The sequence below is a fragment of the Entelurus aequoreus genome, linkage group LG03 (assembly GCF_033978785.1).
Source record: "Entelurus aequoreus isolate RoL-2023_Sb linkage group LG03, RoL_Eaeq_v1.1, whole genome shotgun sequence".
NCBI classification, from domain to species: Eukaryota; Metazoa; Chordata; class Actinopteri; order Syngnathiformes; family Syngnathidae; genus Entelurus; species Entelurus aequoreus.
The window spans coordinates 43,894,156-43,911,915 of record NC_084733.1 but is presented as its reverse complement, the minus strand read 5'-3'; the positions used below and the strand labels follow the sequence as shown (position 1 = coordinate 43,911,915).

Sequence of the window (17,760 nt, the reverse complement as noted above, 5' to 3'; positions counted from 1 at the left end):
CCATGTTTACTGTTTGTTTAAAATAGAAAGTGCAATAAAATATGTTTTAATTAACAGTGATGAATAATCGTGATTTTCAATATTGATTAAAATAATCGTGATTAATATTTTGGCCATAATCCTGCAGCCCTGGTATTTACAATACAGTTACCTTCCGAATAGCTAATGAATAAAACATTTTCAATCAACAAACAAAATTTACCGACATCTAAGGCCGCAAATACTATGTTTCCTATTGCTATCAGTCATATCTTGGGCTCGACAACCTTTGGCATGAACTAGAACATCCTGTCAAAATCTTGTCTTCCCAGAAGAACGGATGTTGTATTGTCTTCTTCGGGAGTCACCGCCATATTTTCTTCAATTTCTGATGACAGGTGTAGTGGGATCAGGTAACCTGATTTTTAAATTTTTATGTCTATAATGTGTATTTATATATTTCGTATAACGTGAATTTATTTTTGAATTTACTTTTAGGTTTTTTGACAGTATTGCTCTGCATACCCTTGCCTTCTGCCCGAATGCAGCTGGGACAGGCTCCCGCACCCCCCGCGACCCAGAGGGGGACAAGTGGTAGAAAATAGATGGATGGATGGATGGATGCTCTGCATACGTTGGACAAAGGATGATGTCATGCAAGCTACCAACAAGTAGAAAGAGTACATAAAATGTACACACAACAATACAAACGAGGTAGCAAAGTACAAATACACCCTTCACTTGACTTCATCTCACAGGATTGGTGGAAAATGGCTTTTTAATAGAATCATTCAGGGGATTTATGACTCAAATGTGTGCCAAGTCATTAGGACAGGAAAAAAACCGTGTAAACAAAAATCAATAGAGTTGGGCTATCCTTTCCCTCACTGCCAGCCTGCATTCCTCCCGCCGTGAAATCTTACTTGCCACAACCAAATGACTTAAATCTAGAAAAGATAAGACTCACTCGACCCAGGGGAAGCTCCCACATTTGAAGCAAAATTAAAGCATTTACCCGATGAGAGACTGTATTGTTTCCCAAACCACTTCCGCTCTCTTTCTAGAACTTTGATAGAGGGAGGCTTTGACATTTGCCACACTCACCACAGGCAATATGAATCACTGCATGCTATGGAACTGCCTAAAATTTGTCCACAACTTTTAGACTGAGCTGTATTTTTGTTAGCACCAACCACCCAGAAACCCTCTCGCAACATTTTTTTCTTAATAGAATAGAAACCAGCAAAACTTGTCTTCTTAACAGACAAAGCTTAAAAAGTACATGCCAATTAAGAACATTTACATTTCTTAATACAGGGTTTCTGCAGGTTTCAACAAGTCAAATTTAAGACTTTTTAAGCCTCTTTAAGACCTTAGGGCTATATAAATAAACATTGATTGATTGATTGATAATGAATACAATTTAAGACCCATTTCAATTCGATAGCTAAGAGGCATTATTTATGATCTTAAATAAACTTTCCCGAGCACCGAGGCGACAAAGCAGCTCACCAGCCGATGATATCAACATAATCACACAAGCTAGTTAGCTCTCTATGCTCACGGTGTCGCTATAAATAGTTTTTCTGCGTTAGCGCTAAAATAATATCACTAATAGCTGGTTAATTTTGAAGTCACAAAATGTAAATGGAGTATTGTTGGCAGTTTTTTGGATTGCTATTTAGAGGGCTTTATGGGCAAAACAGAGGAACACCCATCGGCTCCTTTGTAAGCCCACTTTTGCTTGCATTTATTTACGAGTTAGAATGCATTAAAAAAAAAACCATACATAATATCTCGTATTCAATAATGATTGTGAACGATAGTGCAGTTGTCCTTTAAAGGCCTACTGAAATGATTTTTTTTATTTAAACGGGAATAGCAGATCCATTCTATGTGTCATACTTGATCATTTCGCGATATTGCCATATTTTTGCTGAAAGGATTTAGTAGAGAAAATCGACGATAAAGTTCGCAACTTTTGCTCGCTGATAAAAAAAAAGCCTTGCCTGTACCGGAAGTAGCGTGACGTCACAGGAGCTAGGATTCCTCACAATTCCCCGTTGTTTACAATGGAGCGAGAGAGATTCGGACCGAGAAAGTGATGATTACCCCATTAATTTGAGCGAGGATGAAATATTCGTAGATGAGGAACGTTACAGTGAATGACTTGAGAGGCAGCGATGGACGTCTGTTTTTTCGCTCTGACCGTAACTTAGGTACAAGCTGGCTCATTGGATTCCACACTCTCCTTTTTCTATTGTAGATCACAGATTTGTATTTTAAACCACCTCGGATACTATATCCTCTTGAAAATGAGAGTCGAGAATGCGAAATGGACATTCAGTGCCTTTTATCTCCACGACAACACATCGGCGAAATGCTTTAGCTACGAGCTAACGTGATAGCATCTTGCTTTAACTGCATATAGAAACAAAAGAAATAAACCCCTGACTGGAAGTATAGATAGAAAATCAACAATACTATTAAACCGTGGACATGTAAATACACGGTTAATGCTTTCCAGGCTGGCGAAGGTTAACAATGCTGTGCTAACGACGCCATTGAAGCTAACTTAGCAACCGGACTGCACAGAGCTATGCTAAAAACATTAGCTCTCCACCTACGCCAGCCAGCCCTCATTTGCTCATCAACACCCGTGCTCACCTGCGTTCCAGCGATCGGCAGAAGGACGAAGGACTTCACCCGATGCGTTTGGCGGCCCGAAGACGTAGGAAGTCAAGGTGAGGTCGGCGGCTAGCGCGGCTAGCGCTCCAACAAAGTCCTCCTGGTTGTGTTGCTGTAGTCCGCTGCTAATACACTGATCCCACCTACAACTGTCTTCTTTGCAGCCTTCATTGTTCATTAAAAAAATTGCAAAAGATGTCCAGAATACTGTGGAATTATGAAATGAAAACAGAGCTTTTTGTATAGGATTCTACGGGGTACCATAACTTCCGTTACTCGGACTTCGTCACGCGCATACGTCATCATACCGCGATGTTTCAGCCGGATATTTCCCGGGAATTTTAAAATGTCACTTTATAAGTTAACCCGGCCGTATTGGCATGTGTTGCAATGTTAAGATTTCATCATTGATATATAAACTATCAGACTGCGTGGTCGGTAGTAGTGGCTTTCAGTAGGCCTTTAATTAACCAATGGTTAGGCCTGGCCTGATAATGGTGGTGCTCGATAAATTCTCACCGGACAGCATAAGGTAGCCTACTTTAGTTCTGCTTTGTAGTTACGTTATAGCATCCGAAATTATCAAAACATTTAAAAGCAAAACTGAAGTTTATGCATATTTTAAATAAAAGTAAAGTTAATAGATTTTTAAGATCTTTAAAAATCGAATTTAAGACCTTACATGAGAATTTTAGACATGTTAAGGCCCTAAATTCAAATAGTTGGATTTAAGACTTTTTAAGACCCCTAAAGCTCCAAATATTTATACTCCGAAAACCAGGAGGGTGTGCCTGGGCAAGGATGGTTTTGCCCTATCGTAGTGAGAAAAACAACTGTTTTAATGCAAACAAGCAACCCTAACTATCAAAGCCAAAGACAGTCGTTGAAGTGAAAATTCCCCTCGTAAGCATTGAAGTATTGTGTGGCAGAACAATCGCTGAGGATCGACTCCTACTAGTCCAAAATAGTCAGATTCCCCCGCGTAATCATTCCATTCAGTTGTAAACAAATGGCAGATATGGCACTCTGGTCACCTTCAAAACCGTGACTAGGCCGCAAGAGGTACGCCTCAACTGAACCGTTTTATGTACTCAGTGAGTACATAAAACGGTTCAGTGGGACGGATATGGCATGAGGGCAATGGAGGTTTAAAATTGTAAATGTAATCTCCACAAACCATACTGGACAAAGGGAGGTGAAGGTAATGACTCACCTCTGTGTTCTTGGGAAGTACAACATGCGCTTGACCTCCGGCATCGCTCTCAAAGATCTGAGATCAAGAAACAGGTCGTTAAAGAGTAGAGACAGCAGAGAGGCACCGAGTCATGAGCAATTATGTGCCTGGCTAGTTCAGCAATACATTGTTATACTCAAACAGTTCTACTATTTGTGGTGTGTGCAATGCTGTGAAGAAAGGGCAGAAAAATTACCATAGCTGCATTCTAATGCATTCTAAACTGACTTTAGATTGTTGAGTGAGCCAGCGAGTGCAGGTGATTCAAACTCCCTGACAGAGCGCACACAAAAGCCAAGTTATTTTGTTCTAACTGCTCGCTCATCATCCTGCAGAGATGTCTTGAGTATCATTTGTGGGGAAGAATCACATATCATCTACTTATATTGGAAACAAAACTTTAATTTTACAATATTGCCCTCTGGAAATATTGAATCTGATCACAATTTTTTATTTATTTTTTTTACAACCATCCTCATAAATACGTTTAATAATATACATTTAGGAGTATAACTGCTTGTACACATCGTAGATCCTGAAATAAGGTTTTGCATTGTCTGTACATTAGAAGCCCTGGAAAAGTTACACACAGGCATGTTGTGGTCCAATGGGCAGCACAAATGTAGTGCATTAGTGTAGAATGGACCTTGAGGGACAGAAATGGACTTGATTTTCTCTGTTGTTTCTGACAATGTAGCTAACTAATGTTGCAGATAGTTGTAAGAACCCTCATCTGACCCCTGATAATGCTACAGTAACTATCTCGTCCCAAGAGGAGTACATCAATTAAGTGGAAGTAAACAGTACTGCTCCTCTGTAAACTGACTAATTTTAGAAGGTATTACCAACGCTTCCACAAATCCTTAGACTGTTTTGGCCTACTTCCCACAGTCGAGTGCCAGCCAGCGTCATACTATATACATATAGCTCTGCTAAAGGGGATTAGGGAGATACAAGAGGGATGTGTAGACGGGCAGAGAGCATGACTCTGGGACAAGATTGTTAAGTGCAGGGTTAAATGGAGATAGTCAACAAAGATGAGTCAGGCTAGAAGCTGTGGGAGAAAGGCTGCAAGCTACCATTCTGATGTTTATGCTCTAAGAAGAAGCAGGCTGGAGGAAAAATTTGTAGAAATAGGACAACCAAGAGTGAAATTGCAGAAAGAAAATCAAGAATGAGGGACAACCAGCACAGAAAACAAGTCAAATGTAGTTGAATTTGAAAGCACAAAATATATGAAGGGGATAAACTGTAGGTTTATTTGGTTTCTCTCACAGTATATCTGTCCAAATCCTTCAAACGTACCGTAGCTAAGACCACTGATGAGATCATCTAAGATAAAACAGTAAGTGGATCCCCTACAATTAAGAGCAGATAAGAAAACAGTTGAGAACTCCCAGCATGTATAAAACTGATCCAGGAAAACCACCTGCTCCAAAAAAGCGGTCTTAAAAATGTGGACCTTTTTAGAAAAAAATGAATGCATGGCCATCTAATATTTAGCTTCTTTTACAGCAACCATCTGCTGGTGTCTGTGGGGCCCATGCAAGAATCAGGTATGCCATCCACCACATATGGCTGTTCATAATTGATGTTTGTGCTGCAGTGCCACCTCAGCCTCCTGCACTGCACCATGCTAACTGAGCCTTATTCGAGAAGCCGGCTGGAGCTCCACGGGAAAAGTAACAACTTACACAAATGTCTTGCAACTAACAGACAGGCGTTAACACTTTAATACCAATGCTACACAGAACAGGTAGTTAGATAATGGCAGAGCAAAGTGGGGATGTTTTGTAGCAGTCATAACTTAGGAGGCAATAGTTTACCTAATGAAGAACTTACTTGACACTTAACTCAAGAAACCCAGATGACCTCATAGCATAATGACGGTACACTCCAGACCAAACTTCACTACTCGTTTTCTATAAACTTACAACTAATGAGCAGAGGTCCATAAAAGACAAGAAAGCGGTTGTTTCCTGTAGCATTTCTTTAAATAGGTCCCCTTACAGTGCACATATATACACTTGGTGGGTTATCCTTGTATCAATAAATAACAAGTGTGGTCTGCTGCCCACTGCTCCCCAAGGGGATGGGACAAATGCAGAGGACAAATTTCACCACATCTAGTGTGTGTGTGACAATCATTGGTACTTTAATCTTTAATCTTTAATCTTTAAATGCAAACCTGACAAGTCTTAAAATCGCACCCTGGGGACTGGTTTAAGAATGCGCCCCTGTGTTTTTGTTAATGGTAAGGAGGCTGAAGGATGAGATTATGTGCTTCCAATTAGAATCTCATTTGAGGGAAGTGATTATCGAGTGGAGCATGACTGTAAATAAAACACCTATTGTTTTTTCCATATCAAAACTCGCAAGATAGATTTTTTGGAGGCACACACCATATGTTGGAAAACTGCTTGGCAATTAAGAGGTGTTCTATCAAAAGAAATGTTTTCCCTGTGCTGGCTGGACATCTAGAGAGCAAATGTTCACATACTGTACAAACATGCACCTTGATATTGTGGGAAAAAGCTGATGAATTTGACAAGGGCACTATAAATGAAATGTGTGGTTGGTTACCTGCCACAGCTGTATAAAAGCCTTGCTAATCTAGCCCACCCAAGACTTTTATTACCGTGGGCTTTAATGGAGATTCCAAGGTAAAGTGTGCATCTGCACAAAGCATGAAGGCATCGATCCTGACATAAGGTTTGTGTTTTGGGTCATCCTTTTCCACCAATTAGCATAGCTGCTTACAGACTGTCATCTAGCTCTGATCCTGTCACACACAATTTCTTGAGTACTACTTTAATTTAAAGTCGCGACAGCTGCAGTGATTTTGGCCACAGGGAAACAGCATTTGCGCTGCATTTTGAATCTACAGGTACCTGCATTATAAATGAAACACACAATTTAGGGTTGTTTATCATCTTTAAAAGAAAACTAAAATAAGAAAATTAGTATGTTAAACAGTCTAAGCCATTAATTGTGACACTTACAATTTGTTCACACACTAAAAAAATTATAATGAATTTATACTTTATATCTTTCTTTAACTTTGATCATTTTGAAGGCCGATTTGGGATTTTGCGGCTGATCTTCCAAGAACAAAAACATGTTGCTTTAGCCAACTCTTGAGTTTATGTTCAAGATTTTGATCCAATGCACGTGTCTCTAATGTTTTGAATTTTGAGTTTAATCCTACCTGTGATGCAGAAACCCTTTTGCCCTTTTTGGTCAAGTTGTCAAGGCCTTTGAGGGAGGAGAAAAGGCTACGCTTGTGCTTTCTGAACGTTCGTGACAAAGAGCGCCTCCGCAGTGTAGCCTCGTCTCTGGAACAAACCTGGACAAAAGATCTCTGTTATGACTATAATCAATCACCTCAACTTTTACAATACATCACAAACAACAGCACATTTGCAAAGACGTTTTACATAATAAACAAATATTTCTAAAACTTGTGCTAGACAGGACAGCAGAGGTAAATTCAAATCAAAGGAATGCCAAGAGGATCTAAACATAAGTCCTTCCCTGTGTCTCACCAGTGCGTGGAAAGATGAGACAGATAAGATCCCCAGGCGGCCCAGGATGTTTTTGGTGGGACGGCTAGCAATTGCCAGCAGGCTCTTTGGGTTTGGTAACTCTCCACCCTGAAGACTGGCCAGGTAGCAGCGCATCCTAAAGAGATCTAAATGAAACCTCTCTAGGTTCTGCTCCCATTGCTGCATCTAAAGGGGTGAGAATGAAATATGTTAGTTAGTTTGGTAAACTTCAGGTGTTGAATGGTGAATTGGAGTGGATAAGGGGGAGTTGAGGACAGAAGGAGAAATAAAGAAAAGAGAGCGACAGAGAGGGAGTAAGGGTCAGCAAAGTACATGAAGCTGTGATTACTTGCAGCTGTTGGTGGAGGCGGAGGGCATAAATTGGAGGGATGATATCTAACAGAGAAGTGAGGGCGTTGGCAATAAATGCTCATTTTAATGCAAGTCAGAGTAATGGTGATGTTACACAGACCAGCCGTTAACCCCAACTATTTACAGTTGCTTCCTCCATTCCTCGTTGCCCTAAAGAAGCTCAGAGAAGTGCCCGTTTGGTTGGCTAGAGACTAGTTTTAACGAGAACACTCTGGCGAAACAATCCTGACTACAACAACTGACTTTTAATAGGTCTCAGCTGCACTGTGAGTTCATTTACAATAATGGAGCCCTTGGCGGTGTCCCATTAGGGCACTTTTACTCTCATGGCATTCTTTAAAACCAGAAATATACCTCGGTGGGACATGGGAAATATGAAGTTTTATGAACCAGGGACTGCAAAAATTGCCATAAGACTAGCCAGTACAAGAATAGGACTATGTAGACACAGACACTACGCAGGTGGCCTCGTAATAAGCCTGAAGTTTGTGACACTGGCTCAATGATTCTCATGAGGGTGGACTGGAATCTACAGTATTTTAAAAAATCGCTTATGAAATGTATTTAGCACATTTTATCTGAACGATAGTCAACTCTTTTGACATAAATATAGATATATTGAAAAAACAGTGGGAAAGCCGATGTGTTTACTTTGTAATGAAGTAAACTCAGTCTCGAAAGAATATACCTTGCGTAGGCACTTTGTCACCAAACATCCCAAATTTGATGCAGTCCATCTCCCGTTTGGATACACGCATAAGAAAATTACAAACGTTGCAAGACAAGTACGAGCGAAGCAGGACTATCTTGTCCCTGGCCTGTTCTTTACAGCAAATGACAACCACAGCTTCGCTCCGGATAGCATTGATGTTTGGAGAAAAAAAAAACATTCACTGACGCAGACAAGACAAAGGACTGCATGCATACTGGCCGCTATGGATGAGGTGGTATCTGATGAAAAATTAAAAACTAGGTAATGGCATCCATCAGATCAATTCTGTTGTTGGATACGGCGGCTGGAAGACGAGTAGACGCTTTGGCAACCAATGTTTTTAAAACTCTTTTTGATAAACTGAGGGCAGCTGATGTCATGTCAATTGCAGTGGATGAATCTACCAACAAATGTGACACAGCTCAACTTTGTGGTGTTTATATGTGCGCTTTTTTGACGGTGGACTGCTCTAGAGAGGACATCTTAGGGTTGTTACCACTGGAAGGTCAAACAACCAGGGAAATCATGTTCCAAAAGAATGCTAACTTTTTTAAAGATCATGGACTTATTAATCTTGACCAAGTTACCTTGCTGGTTATGGGTGGTGCTCCATCAATGACGGGGAGGATAAACAGCTTGTATTCGTGACTGTGAACAGTGGCGCAGAATATGAAATTTCTTCACTGTATCATACATCTGAGCGTATTGTACGCAAGACTTAGTAGTGAGTTGAAAAATACCATGAACACGGTGATGACCATTATGAATATCATCAGATAATCTTCCAGTCTTCAACACTGTTTCATAAATTAGTTGCTGATATATCTGCTGAGCACAGCAACCTCCTGTTACACAATGACGTCAGATGGCTGAGCAAGGGTAATGTTCGCAATAGAGTTTGTGAACTTCAGGAGGAGACTGTCACTTTCCTACTTGAATGCAAACACAAAAAGGCCAATTGGTCTGAGATAGGCTCCAGCACCCCTCGCACCCCCGAAAGGGACAAGCGGTAGAAAATGGATGGATAGATGGGTTTCTATTGCAGATGATTGATGAGGGATTTGAGTCTAAAATGTGCTTTTTGAGCAACATATTGTGTTTTATCATCTGAACACTCTTATTCTTAGTCTACAAGGGAACAATATCACAGTTGTTGATATAATTGAAAACCTCATCTGATTTCAACAACAGCCTACTTCAATTTCCCACACTTTTGACTTTTTGAGTCATCACCCAGTGCCACAGTAACCTAAAAAATGTCAATTGTTTTGCACAAACAGAAGGGTAATATTTCTACCTAATTTATTAGTTTGATATTCCCAAAATGTTGCTGCAAGCAAAAAGGACCCATTCACCAGTGCAACAGATAACTCTTTGGTTTGTCTCAGAAGACTTAGAATCCTACTTAGAAGCCTACTTGTCTTCTAAGACAAACCAAACAGTCTTTTGGAATAATGATGCACCTTATTTTAGTATACATTTATGTGAAATCTAGTGACTGGAAAAATATATTTATAACACTTGCTGTTATAAATATAATCATTTGCTGTCATACAAAAACAGCTTTGTTGAAAAGACAGCATTTCAATGTTTCTGGCATGCTGTTTGAAGTAAGCATAATAAGAGAGTGTACGTCCGGCTCCTGAGCCCTTGGGGTCTTAAAACTTTGGCCCTCTTCAATATGTAGAGGGTATGTCTATGAATGTTCTCATTCATCCAGGTCATTGTAATCTCAGGGCATTCAATCGATCACAACTGGACTCTTTGGTTTGTCTTGGAAGACGCTTCACCTCTCATCCGAGTAGGCTTCATCAGTTGGTGCTCATAGACTTAAATTGGTCAGATATGGATCTGAGATTATGTAGAGGGTAATGTAGCAACAATTGTTGCTGACTTTTTAAAGACCATGGACTTCAACTGTTGGTATGTCAATAATTTTTTGTAGTTTTGTTAAGGCTTACAAATTCAGGAAATACGTGTTTGTTGGCAAAAACCAAAATATTTAAATGAGCAGTATATATTTTTTAAATATTGTGTTGATACTGTTAAACTGCAAATATAGCCCTGTGCATAAAATTGGGTATAATGAGCAGATTTGGGGCACAGGATGCTGATGCAGAATTAGTCAGGTGCTCAAATAACATGGGTGCAAGAACAACACAAGAGAGAATGATCCCATCATGTCATATTCGTGATTTTGACATCTGACCCCAGAATTAATATTAAATACCTAATTCAAGTTAACCGTTTCAATGCAACAAGATCCTAATGTGAGTAAGTGAGTGAGTGAGAGTGACAGAACGAGAGCGAGAGCGAAACAGACAAGGACAAAAGGCAAACTTCAAAAGAAGACTGTTGGCAAAGGTTTCGACAGACATGATTGGGGGTGGAAGGGTATATCAAAGTTGTGCCCTGTTAGTTCTGGATACCGCCAAAAGAACCTTAAATCGATAATCGGCCTCTGGGCGCCCGCATCAGAGTACCTTACCCCTCTGACCCTATCATTGACTCCAAACCCCATCTGTCTCTAAACCTACACTGAGCTGGTACACAGGCTAATCAGAAACATATGAGCACACAATCACAATGACATATTCTTTACTGAGAAGACTGACTGGAGGAGATTATTAACTACATAAATTTAACAAGGTTTTAAAAAATGAATGCTTGAGTGGACAAACAAGATTGTATTTTATTTATTTAAATGTCCTGTCCAGCCACTCAGGCAAATTATATTGTTGATGTAGAAAGATGCCCATATCTGCTGTAAAGAATTGCTTTACAAACAAGAAGGGTGGGATACTTCTCTTGCTGCCTTATTTGTATTTTACTTTCTTAAATGGATGTATTTAGAGTTTGGCACAGCCGGACCGGAGCAGGAGGGGATAGAAAGAAGAAAAATAAAACAGGGGGGGAATTTGCGGGGACACAAGGGGGATAAGACAACAACAACAAAAAACAACAACAACAGAACATCAGCAAATACAATGTATACGAATATGATACTAACATTATAAAAAAGAACCAGTTAATGAAGTAGATACTAAGTAATAACACAGAAATGACAATGAACGTTATTGCACTACAAATGGAGCAATAAAAATACCAATAGAAATAACACTATTGATAATGCCCATCTATCCATTTTTACCGCTTGTCCCTTTCGGAATATTAATAATAATTACCTCTATTATCAACATTAAATCCTTTCAAATGCAACAATACATAAATGGAATGAATACTTGAATTACAAAAGAAAGCAGATAAAGAGGGGGTATTAAAGAGGAGCAGACTATATTAATTTTATAGATTGTTATTGTAAAAATAGTCTAAGCTTTAGCAGGTTGCCCTGTTCCCACCAAGTTTCCCCCGGGGGTGGGGGGAGGGGAACAACGTTAATAAATGTTTGATGAAACGTGATTAAATGTGTAAGTAGACGTATTTACTGTATATGTGCATGTGTATATGTATGTATGTTTGTACAGTGAATGTGTGTATGGGTGTATGTACCGTGTGTGTGTGTGTGTATGTATGTATGGTTATACGTCTGTATGTGTGTATGTTTGCATGTACAACATTTTTGTCTCCCAGTATTTGCAAGAGCCAAAGTATGACCCAGCCACCCAGATCAGTGAGCAGGAAACAAGGGACCACCGGCCCCACGCAAGCAAGCCGGCCAGCGACAGGACCTCTAAGACCGGGCCCACGGTGCCTCCGGGCAGGCCTAGGGCAGGCCGTAGACAGATGCGCCCGGCCAAGGACAAGGCACGGGAGAAGCAGGAGACAACCAGCCCCTAAGCCAGCAAAAGACCACATCCCACGCAGGCAGAAAGACGGACACCCCACCCGAGTGGCCCAGACACTCCCTGCAGTCGAACGGGAAGTCAGCCAGGGGCCACCCTCTGCACCCAGCAGCCACGGGTGCCCCCACGACAAACAACCAACAGCAATAACAACCGCTGCAAAACACCTGAGGCCAGCATCACCACAGCAAATCAAAACGAGCGAAAAACTCAGACCAAAAACCACACACCGACAAAACCATGGAGACCAAGCATCGCAAGTTCTCTAGCCAGGCCAAACGCCAACATGCAAACAAGAGACATTAACTCCACCTCCCGCCAAGAAACTTCACTCCCCAATCCAAACACAACACCGCCCAATTAACCGTGCAACAGCACTCACACCAAAAGGCTGCGGTGCCCCCCGCACCAGGCCAGAAAAACACCCAATGTCCCCGCTGCCAAGAAAGCACACTCACTCAACCCAGTCACCTAACAAAAAATAAAAAACAGCCCGGCGAAAAGACCCCAATGCGTGCACAACTACCCTGAGTACACCACACAACACAGAAACAACAATGTGGCCGTGACCACCCCACAACAACTCCATCAGCCATTCCACTCTTCACCCCTGCAACGTATACCTGAGGGTTCCCCACCCCGTCAGTCCGCCCCCCCCAATGCGTTCACAAGAGTCTCGACTGGGGAACAAAGCCTCCATCACCATCCATCCCTTTTCTACCGCTTGTCCATTTTGGGCGTGGCGGAGGGTGCTGGAGCCTATCTCAGCTGCATTCGGGCGATAAGAGGAACGACGCCTCCCAACGGGGAAAGACGCCAACGCATCTTGCCCACATGCCAGCACCCAAACCAGCCAGCAGGCCAACACCAGCCGGCCTTCACAATCACATCAACGTGTGGCCACCAACCACGGCCCACCACTCCAATTCAACAGAGCAACGCCAAACGCCGCCAAACAAGATAAATATTTTGTAATTCTTAGGCTACAAGAGCTAACAGAATGTTTGGATGAGTTATCCATCCTCATAAGCAACAATGTGTTGTCTGCCACCAATGTACAAACATCAAATGAGGTAATTGTTTAGAGTTTCACTGTCTTTTACCTATATAAAATCGTGTAGGCTGTAGCACAGTCCTCGGTGCCTGGGATCCTCCCCCTGGCTATGAAGAGGAGAAGGAGGTGTATAGTAGTAATACACGTTAAGAGCCCATTACAAGGAAACATCTGGAATCCTAATCTGGAAGGATGTTCCTGTGGGCCCCTTGTGAAGCATTTGGGGATTGATGCATATAAGCCATTTATCCCACAAAAATTAAAATGCAGGGTTGTAACCACATTAATAAAATTCAGTATGATAAGGCAAAGCACATCCTGTGGCTGGTGAAAAACCAACATACATACACACACCAGGAGTCTAAAATTAATAAATGTTACCCCTTCTTAGAAATCAATTCTACAAATATCAAAAGATCAATAAGTCATCGGCTTACCTGATTTTCAATGGCCTTGCGGTTTTTGGGGTCATTGACGACAATCAGCTGAAGCTCAGCCATTTTCTTCATTTTCCCATCCATATCAATCTTCTGCAACAGGCCACGGACCTGGCTCCGTAGCAGACGGACTGTATCCTCCTTTCCCTGGCGCTTGGCCAGCAACGAGGCACTGGCTGAGTGGATGGCTGTCACCCAGTTCTCTAGGTCAGTCAGGTTGGTGGCCTGCATGGGGGAGGTTAACATTAACTCAGTTTGATCATTTGGCAAAACCATAATCCTTGCTTAATACAAGATTGATCCTAATAAATCTGAAATGATTTCATTGCCATCCATCACAATAAGAACATTCGATGGATGACAAACTGTGCTGAATCAATGCATGCACTCTTAATTAATCTATAATAAAAACAATTTTTTTAAAAGCAGTGGCTATGAACTTCCCGTAAATCAGTGGTCCCCAACCTTTTTGTAGTTGCGGACCGGTCAACGCTTGAAAACTTGTCCCACGGACCAGGGGGTCGGGGGGGGGGGGGGTTCATAAAGAAATACAATCATGTGTGCTTACGGACTGTATCCCTGCAGACTGTATTGATCTATATTGATATATAATGTATATATTGTGTTTTTTATGTGTTGATTTAATAAAAATAAAAAAAATAAAAAAACAGTTTTTTTCTTTTTTTTTTCTTGTGCGGCCCGGTACCAATCGGTCCGCGGACCGGTACCTGGTTGGGGACCACTGCCCTAAATCAAGCCTACATTCTATTATTGTCTTGTTTTGAAATTAATTAGTTGAACAATAACTTGTGTGAAAACAAGTCGTGTGAAAAACGGACATATAAACTCAACATGATGCCTGTGCCTTTATCCTCTGGGGTCGTTTAACGCCCCACTTTATTACGACGCACAGTAGGTCTGAAACCAATAATGCAGTCTGGCAAGATTATATTGTTGAGTGGTTTGGAGCTATTGATATGTACAACCCAAATTCCAGAAAATATATTGTTTTCAAAACAGTTTGAAGACATCTGGGCATCAACATTAGGAGTTTCTGGAGTTTTGGTATGGGAATTTCGTAACATTGTTGCCTGAAATAGGTTTTCAGCTGCAGAAGTTAAACTGATAAAAATTACACTTGTATGGACTAAATGAGCTAATTTCAGATGTGATGCTTGTTACAGGTCTCAAAATATTTGGTACCCAGGCAATATATGGCTAAAAAAGTAAAAGGTTTAGCGAGGAGAACATCTATCAAGTAATACATGATGCATTAAATGTCTTTCTATGGAAGAAAGTTTAGAAGAGAAGGCAGGCCAATTCATCACCCTGACTCTTCTCTGATCTAGCCATGCTATTGTAATAGCTGGAGTATGTTGTTTTGCATAGTCCTGCTGAAATACACCAGGCCTTCCCTAAAGCAGACGTTGTTTGTGTGGGAGCGTATGTTGCTCTAAAACCTCAATATACTGTAACTTTCAACATTCCGAGTTCCTTCCAAAACATGCAAGCTGCCCATACCGTTTGCACTTCTGCGCCATCATACCATCAGGGATGCTATCTTTTGAACTGATAACAGACTGGAAGGTCTCCCCCCTCTTGAGATTGGAGGACACAGGCTTAGTGATTACCGAGCAAAGTCAAATTTGGACTTGTCTGACCATAGAACATGTTCCACTTTGAAACTGTCCATTTCAAATGAGTCTTGGCCAACAGAACACAACATCACTTCTAGATAATGTTTAAATATGATATAATATATTCTTCATGATATAGCTTCAGTTGGTATATGTGGATGGCACTGCTGATTGTGTTCACTGACAGTATTTTTTGGAAGTATTGCAAAGCCCATTTAGTAATGTTAATGACACAATCATGCTAAAAAGGGATGCCGTGTTGTCTGAGGGCCCATTGACTACTGGCATGCTTCTGCCTTTCTAAGACATTCATTCCTTTTATACTCAGAGCATTCAATCGATCACAACTGGACTGTTAAGTCTGTCTTAGAATAAGTTTTGCCTTACAACCAAGTAGGCTTAATCAGTTCATGCTCATAGAATTAGATTGGTCAGATCTAGTCTTATACACATAATGGTCAGACACAGTCTGGTCAATCTAAGTCTATAAGCATGAACTGATGAAGCCTACTTGGATGAGAGGCAAATTGTCTTTTAGGACAAAATTAACATTCCACGTGCGAATGTTCTGTGAATACAATGACCTGGATTGATTAAAACATCCAGACATTCCCTGTATAAGTAATCATGTTACACACATAACAATTAGCTTCAACATTTGTTATGTTATCTATGTTCTGTTGTAAATAAATGTGATTAGAAGTCTTACTTTTCATTTTGTTACAAACTAAAGAACTTCCAACTTTTTTGGAATTCAGGTTGTACAGGTCAGTAGGCACGAGTGGCAAATGTGCCCAGACTTCTTGAGAGCATACCCTAATCAAGCTGGCATTGCTCATGTCATACGCAACACAGCAACTTGACGTAGGCCCATGCTTCCGCATTTGCACAATAACTATACATGCCATTGTTTTCACCTGAAAGAGGTAGATATCGCCATAAGAGTTGCTGAGGCAGAAGACGTTCTCCTTTTTCGGGTGCTCTGGAACAGCCTGGACAATGCTATCCTCAGCCAGAAGAGAGTAGCGAGGTGTGACCTCCTCCTCTTGAGAGCCATTACAATATGACTCATAAAAGAGCAGTGTGCATCCTGATAGAAGATGAAAGGTACAAATATGATTAGAGGTTGAGTGAGATAAGCAGATAAGTATGTAGTCTTCATGCTGTTTGGTGATTTGCTGCAGTCAACAAATAAACTTCAATAACTGAGGAGTAAATTAAAACAAACACATTTTGTAAAAACACCAGGCTACCCAGCTAATTGATGACTATTTATGTTGCTCCGCATTCTGCAGTTAAAACTAAAATGTTTAATTGCATCCGTAGAAATTATTGCCCCTTCATTCAAGATTGTTAATGAGGTGAAATGTCACTGATGCTAGACAACTTGGCCCAGCTCACAATCTTTGGTCAATATTTTGATGGTGTTAGGGGCCCTGTGTTCTTATGCGTCACTTGACACATTAAACCATGCCTCTGTGGACTTGTCTGTGTCATGATAAAATTTAAATAGACTATTTACATGCTGAAAAATTAAGATTCCTGGATTAATTATTAATTAATCAAAGGGGTGATAGTATAATTATTTTTTTATTTTTAAAACTTCCTTTTGGTCTGCATAACATGTAATGATGGTTATTTTCAAAGACTCTGAGCCATCTGGGAACGTAAAATAAATTGGGGGCTTGTCCAAGAATTTTCTTAAATCTGAATTGCCTGTAGTTTGTTTGGCGTACTTGTGTGTGCGATAGACCAGAATGGCACGAGTATTTGAATTAGATGAGTTTATTTGTAAACCGACAGAAGTCGTGTAATTTTGATTGCGGCACACTATGACATAGACATTAGTAATGTCTCTCTGAAAAAGGACATCAAGTCCAACGTGTGGGACCAGCTAGTCACGCTTGGTGTGTTTTCTCTGTCCTCAGATGCTCCCAACTCTGATGCGGCAGTGGGTGCTTTTGTCTGTAGTCCTCTTCTTTCAGATGACGAGGCTGTAGGCAGAGTACCACTTACCCTCCCCAAGTTTCAAGGATTTTCGCCAGTCAGTTCCCGGACTAGTGGTTCGGTAGACGGAGCTAGGTTGAAGGTCCGGTTGGCTAGTCACGAACATGAGGCAAATGACAGATGAGAGGCACGGGCGTTTGAACATCAGTTGACAATTGCTAAGATTGAGGCTGAGACAAAGATAAGGCTGCGAAAGCTGGAGCTGGAAATGACTGCTGCGCAGTCTACCGCTCAGAGTAATCCCACACCTACATCAGATACATATGACATCAGGAGACAAGTGTGTATTCCA

The 17,760-nt window shown here is 40.9% G+C and overlaps 1 protein-coding gene across 5 annotated transcripts in view; it reads right to left on the bottom strand.

Annotated features, from left to right (window-relative positions):
• LOC133646480 (rho guanine nucleotide exchange factor TIAM2-like) overlaps positions 1 to 17,760 on the bottom strand; it is a 229,218-nt gene that overhangs the window by 102,917 nt on the left and 108,541 nt on the right. For all 5 annotated transcript variants that reach the window (XM_062041868.1, XM_062041873.1, XM_062041870.1 and 2 more), the window contains exons 5-9: positions 16,379 to 16,551; positions 13,825 to 14,049; positions 7,447 to 7,632; positions 7,110 to 7,247; positions 3,881 to 3,937 (exon numbers count right to left, since the gene is read on the bottom strand). In XM_062041868.1, the coding sequence (XP_061897852.1) occupies positions 3,881 to 3,937; positions 7,110 to 7,247; positions 7,447 to 7,632; positions 13,825 to 14,049; positions 16,379 to 16,551 (779 nt within the window). The remainder of the gene's footprint in view (positions 1 to 3,880; positions 3,938 to 7,109; positions 7,248 to 7,446; positions 7,633 to 13,824; positions 14,050 to 16,378; positions 16,552 to 17,760) is intronic.